General features: G+C 33.3%; 1 protein-coding gene across 1 annotated transcript in view; it reads right to left on the reverse strand.

Moving 5' to 3' along the window:
* Window positions 1–6,781, reverse strand: part of LOC107285994 (rap guanine nucleotide exchange factor 6) — a 50,677-nt gene that overhangs the window by 12,527 nt on the left and 31,369 nt on the right. Inside the window, exons 17-18 of the mRNA XM_015814279.1 lie at window positions 3,209–3,429; window positions 1,813–1,992 (exon numbers count right to left, since the gene is read on the reverse strand). Coding sequence (XP_015669765.1) covers window positions 1,813–1,992; window positions 3,209–3,429 — 401 coding nt within the window. The remainder of the gene's footprint in view (window positions 1–1,812; window positions 1,993–3,208; window positions 3,430–6,781) is intronic.

Genomic DNA, 6,781 nt, shown 5'->3' on the forward strand with positions numbered 1-6,781 from the left:
CCGAGATTTCTTGCTTAATATATACTACCACTCCTCCTTTCTTGTATTGTGACAGTGCCGCAAACATATTCCCCAATTTAGGGCAGTTCAATAGATATTGATGTTGTTTTTTTATATGGACTTCTTGCAACATAATTATATCTAAATTCATCTTGTACAATTTGTTCAAAAACTTTTTCCTTTTTGTTGGAGAGTTGAATTAATCATATTCATTTTAATATTAAGAGCCTATTATATGGGTTGTAATTTTAAAAGTTCTACTTAATTTGGCCTTTTTAAAAAAAATACTGAAGAAAAAATATATTTTTGACCAACAGAAATCCAGACCTCAATAGGATAGAGATGCAGCTCTCTCAACTATCTCTGCAAGAAAAAAGTGGCACAAAAGTGGCACACCCCACCCTACACACAAGGGTTAACAGAATTAAACTATTCGATGATACCCCTTATTCTAAACATCTTTTACCATGTTATGTAAGAAAGCTGGTTGCTGTTTAATCTGCCCTTATGAAAGGAAGTTACTTTTAAAATTCTGTACAAATACAGCTACATATCAGTCACTCCTTCATCCTTCTTCCTGCTTCCTGTCACTTCCCTTCTCTTAAACTAAATAGCTTAAGCCAGATAGTTCTTGATGAGATCACATTCCAAGCACATGGCCAGCAGTTGCTTGACTGTGACTTATAGGCAGCTGTCAACAAACCCATGTATCAGCTATATGTAAATAACAACAATAACAAGATTCAAGTTGCATGATATTAGGTAAGTTTGGCTGTCAAAAATAGTGAAGTAGACTTAGAAAGAGTCCAGTTCTGAATGACATTTGCCATTTGACAAGGAGCCTGAAGAATGGTAGAATACCAGCTGCACTTTTATTAAATTCACTTGGGGGGGGGGGTTGTCAATATTGTGTGCTACTTTCTCTTCTCTCCATATATAATACCTCTACTTTGAATCCTAGCGCTATCCTAGGACTTCAAAAGTACAGTTTTGAAATATATTCCCCATATGAAATAACTCCCACTATAATTTTAATTCCAAATCAAATTTTATATGTAACTGGGAATCTTCCACTTGCAATCAAAACATGAAAACGGGCATTGCTACAGGACAGGAAGAAAAATCCAAATTAGATTTATCTGATTTTGAAAAAGAAAATGTTTTCAGAGTTGTTTCAAACTACAGTTTGTCAAACTATTAAACAAAGGCTTGCAGATTATTTGAATGTATGGGATTATTCTTCATATATAATATTAGCTTATTTGCCTAAATTTATGATAATGAAACAAAGATAAATGTATGTGCTCTGAAATAGTTTTGTACATTTACTGGCCAGATAAATTAATTATTTTTGATTATTAGGGCAAGATGTAATCTCCATCAAGGAGAGTGCTAGGTGATTTTCCCAAAAGTGCTTTTTCAAAAGGCAACTGGACTATGTTTTTCCTTGAAGGCGTTTCGCTTCTCATTCAAGAAGCTTCTTCAGTTTTCTTGAAACGTCTTCAAGGAAGAACAAAGTCCAGTTGTCTTTTGAAAAAGCACCTTTGGGACAACCCTGACCTGGATGACTGAGAATCTCCCTAGACATTCAAGGTGATTTGATGATTATTCCTGGACATCATCTGTAAATCTCTTTTCTTAGACCCAAGATGTATTTCAAGTCCAAGAAGTCGGAAAATACTTGTATGCAATGCAGATTAAAACTGCAGAAGTTAAGACTAACAAACTGCAAGATTAGATTCAACTTTGGCCAGAGTTTTATAAAGACTTTCAATTTATTTGTGAAGAAAAAATACTCACTAAAAGCAACGTGGTCTTTGGCTGGTCCTTTTTTCCGAATAGGATAGAGATTAACTGCTGGAACTTGAAGAACTTGACTCATTCTGTTTTGCTGATGTAAGTGGGCTTTTGTGGTTTGGCCAACAGACCTCAGTGGCATCGGAGACATCTCTGATATTTTCGTACCTCGTCTTTCACTTAAATTTTTTGTCACTGACATTGGAAAGAAAAAGAGTAACACATCCAAGCATCACAATTAAAATATTAAATGGGATGCCTATTGAAATAGTAAAAGACATGTTGCGTGTAGTACCTCTGGAGCCAATTATACATTAAGTTGTGCCACCAAAATCAGGAGAATATAACACAACTATGATTAAATAGAGTCCCACTGATGGCCATAGGTCCACTCTCCTATAACTAAATCTAAATCCAGTTTCCTGATCTGAATTAAAAAATCTGGCATATATTTATTCCTCAAAAGCTGTTATCCACATTTCCACTAGGTGGCATACTTAACTCACAACAAGTTGTTGTATTTCATTTTTCATTACTGTTTTATACAAGTACTAACACATACTGAATTCCAAATTTGTTGCTATGCCACCAGGAACAATAGTCTCTTAGTCCTAAGAGACTAAGGTTTTAACATTAGAAACATAAAAGTATAGTCCTAAGTACTCAGTGAATTGAAGACCTGATATTACTACAAATTATGAGGATGTTGCTAATATAGAGCATACAATGAAATATACAATATATTCACCCTTTACTGAAATGTATACAAATAGCAGAGCATCAAGCAAGGTCCACTTCCAAGAAAATGGCTAATAACCATGTAATGCTTGATGATCTGTCATTTGTATAAAACTAAGTAATTTCTAAAATTAAATATCAATTATGGATTCAAACATCATTTTTGCATTTCTGCTATTCTTTTTATATAGGAACTGAAAACTACATTTTGGAATTAATTACCAAAATGTGTATAAGCTTTATTATTACTGTAATATACATAAATGCATTCTAATTGTCTGATTGTAGTACTATTTACATACTAAATCTATGCTAATAAGAAATCCATTTTCCCAATTTTGCATTATAATGGTATAATTAATGTTCTTTTGTGATGATATTTCATCCTTTCTTTTTCTTGGCATTCATACTATTTTACTTTTATTATTCCTTAATTCTGCAAAGTGCTAACTTGGCAACAGTCCAATGTGCTAAGAAAATTTTGGCAAACACAAAGATTACTAGTAAAAAGAACCTTTTCAATTTTATGCCGACTCAATCAAAAGTCAAATAATTACATGATAATACATATCAGGCTTTTCAGAAAATTCTGTGTAACGTTCTGTTTTAAATTATTCTCATATTTATTTAGTGAAAACATCAACCCTCCCAAACTTTTTTTTTTAAAACTTACAAGTGCTGTATGTAGGCTCACACTGAAGTGACATTATCTGGATTTTTTCTTCATCTGTTTCCACATTTAGGTTGGATAGGTACTGTTTGACTTTCCTGGCCATCTGTGCATCTTCATACAACTTTTTTGCATTTAAAAGAGAGCTGCGCCGAGCACGTTTTTTGTGAGCACCGCCTTGAACATCCAACATGTTTGAATTTGTGCTACCCTGACTCAGTGACCTGAAAAATAAAGACAGCCATTATGTTTTAGCTTTGCTTTGATTATGAGGAATCAAAGCAGAAAACACTGAGGCAAAATGTTCTTCTATTAAAAGCACATGCTGATGTCAGGTTAAAAAGAGATGGAATGTTAACACATTTGTTCCAAAGTAACTTGCAAAACCGGTAACAGAATCGAGAAAAAAAAACATTAAATAAAGAGTGCAATAAACAAAAACTGGGTAAAGTATCACATAGGTTCCTTCTAGTGAATGAAGCCAGGGTCCTTTCAGACTTGAACTGAAAACCTAAATATGGAGTTAAGCTTGTAATGGAAGATGATTTTTTCTAAATTCAGTGATATTAAAGTAATCTGGGCCAGCAGTTTGAAGTAAGTACAAAATGATTATTAACTATAGTTATTTCCTTTCCATTCTGTTTCTGAGCTTGAGAAACTGAAAGGACAATATACTATAAAAACCATCATTTCAAAAATAAGGAGAAACCTCTTCATATTATATTCAGTTGCTTGTAACAATATTCTGCAAAACAGAACATTGGTTCAGTATTTTTAACATCTTTATGAACAAGGTGAATGGTATCGCTGTCAAGAAAGATTAATTTGACAGTTTTTTGCTATAATTTACTATTCTATTTCTCAAAGGGAGCAAACATTTGCTTTGGTGAACAGGTTTATGTGTGAAAAACCTATGTGTACTACTAGACAGTCTTCTTTGTTATTTTATGCCAATTGTCAAGCTTTGAACTGAAGAATTTGTGTTGAGGTTCAGTGGGGAAAACTGCTGGAGAAAAAGTAAATATAATGCCCCTCAGCTACATGTATGGGATAATGATTTGTGCTTATAGAATCAGAGCATGTTTTGACATGAACAATTTTACTTATTCTCATTGTATCTAAAATATAATATGGACAACTGTGAATATAAACAAGCTGTATTACTTTTAAAGCCATGTACTTTCACAATTCCCAATCCTCCACCTTTTTTGTTATAAAGTACAACTGAGATTTCACTTTGATCAGTTTAAACAATATGATTAATATTAAATAACTTAATATGAGCTGCGGTAACATTGATTTTTTACCAGCAACCCCTACCATCTTTTAAAAATCAACTATACAACATGAAATGTCTTCAACAAGATTCTGAAATTCAGCAAAGAGCATTGCTAGTACTTGCAGAGGGCAACAGGCCCCATTCGTATGGCAAATATTTTATGTTTAATATTCTCTTCTATTAGTATTTAATGTTCTTTATATTTTTCTAGCAAGAGTTTGCAAAAAACATGTTAATCATTAGATAAAACCATCTATTTCAAGATGGCAAATAAATAGTAATTAAAAACTACAAACATATATTTTAAAGAGGGCACAGATACAAACATTTCACAATCAAAAAGATGGTTCTTAAGTTTTTCTTCCTTTTTTTTAAAGGCAAGAGAAAAAGAATCAATAATGAGTGTTCTGGTAAGCTGTCGAAGATCTCTAAATTACAATATAGGAAGAAAGATTTAGGACCTCTGTCATACAATGCAATAGAAGGAGAGAAGTAAAACTAAATAATGATTGATTTCTAGACTGTAAAGCTGGGGAAAGCTGAGAAGAAAAGGAGAGGAGCAAATATCAGATTCGAAAATGTGAGTTTTAGATCAAATAAGAGATTTCTTGTTCATTTTAATAAAGGCTATTAAAGTTTCAGATGTACTCAGACTCCTTGATAAGACTCATTTTTAGTAAGATTTCTCTTTTAATATTTCTGAAAAGAAAAAAATAAAAACTAATTTCAAGGGTACAATTATTTCAAGTTAATGCTATGTATAACATGTCTTCAAAATCTTCTTTGGAATATAGTCATTTATTACTTTCTGATATGTTTATACAATTCAGTTAAAAATGTAATATTAAATATAAATAGAGTGCAATTTCATCTTATCTTATCCGCATGAAAGAGATTTTCAAGCATTTATTATCAAGAGATTTGGAAACATTTATTCCAGCATAGCAGTATTTCAATGGCATATCCTTTAAAATACTTGTGCTGAACAACAAATGCTGGAAGATTTTGTAAAGGCAAAAGATATATGAATCTGAACTATGGGAAGAAAAAAAGGATACTGAATTAACAANTCTTATCTTATCCGCATGAAAGAGATTTTCAAGCATTTATTATCAAGAGATTTGGAAACATTTATTCCAGCATAGCAGTATTTCAATGGCATATCCTTTAAAATACTTGTGCTGAACAACAAATGCTGGAAGATTTTGTAAAGGCAAAAGATATATGAATCTGAACTATGGGAAGAAAAAAAGGATACTGAATTAACAAACCATACAATGTTAAGTTAATACACATAATGGAGAAATGGATATAAATAAATGCAAAATAATAATATTATGAAATCTGATTGCTAATTTATTAACATTAGAAAAAGCAACAGGTTTAGAATGTTGCACACATTTATCATAAGGAATTTCACAAACCACAAGCTGAAAAGGCGAAACAACTAAATAATAGCATTCAAAATTATAAACCAATTTTCCTGAGTCATATGGATACATTGCATATATATTTTAACAGCTTGCCAACTGAAAATTGGCATGCATATTTTTCTTAAAAACAATTATATTATTAAGCTCATGTTCTTTGATTGTTGCAAATAACCATTTATACTGGTTGGAAGGAAATAGGATTTTGTGCTTGATTTTCCTATTCTAAGCAATCAAGAACAAATAACTATTCATTCTCTGCACACCTTCACTTGTCTCTGTGGGAACACAAAAGTTCCAAGTTTAAAATACAAATAATCTAAAGGAAGTTCTCACTACGTTATACTTTTTTTCTTATTGTTTATTTATTTGTATCCCACCTTTATTATTTTTACAAACAAGGCAGCGAACATATCCAACATACCTTCCTCCTCCCATTTTCCCCACAACATTGTGAGAGGGTTTGGGTTGAGAGAGTGACTGGCTCAGAGTCACCCAGTTGGCTTTCCGGGTGCGCTTCAAGGTGTTGATTATCATCTTTAAAGCGCTCCATGGCATCGGACCTGGTTATCTCCGAGACCGCCTTTTGCCGCAGATTACCTCTCATCGGCCGATACGCTCCCACAGAGAGGGTCTCCTCAGGGTGCCGTCAGCCAGACAGTGCCGGATGGCGACCCCCAGGGGGAGGGCCTTCTCGGTTGGAGCCCCCACCCTATGGAACGAACTACCCCCAGAGATCCGGGTGATTCCGGATCTCCCCTCCTTCCGCCGCGCCCTCAAGACATGGCTATTTAAGCTAGCAGGTCTGGCCTAAGGGATATTTTAATCTGGTTTTTAAAACAATTTTAAAAAGAAATGGCCAATTAA

The sequence above is a fragment of the Protobothrops mucrosquamatus genome, unplaced genomic scaffold, assembly GCF_001527695.2.
Source record: "Protobothrops mucrosquamatus isolate PMUCROS unplaced genomic scaffold, P.Mucros_1.0 scaffold234, whole genome shotgun sequence".
Lineage (NCBI taxonomy): Eukaryota > Metazoa > Chordata > Lepidosauria > Squamata > Viperidae > Protobothrops > Protobothrops mucrosquamatus.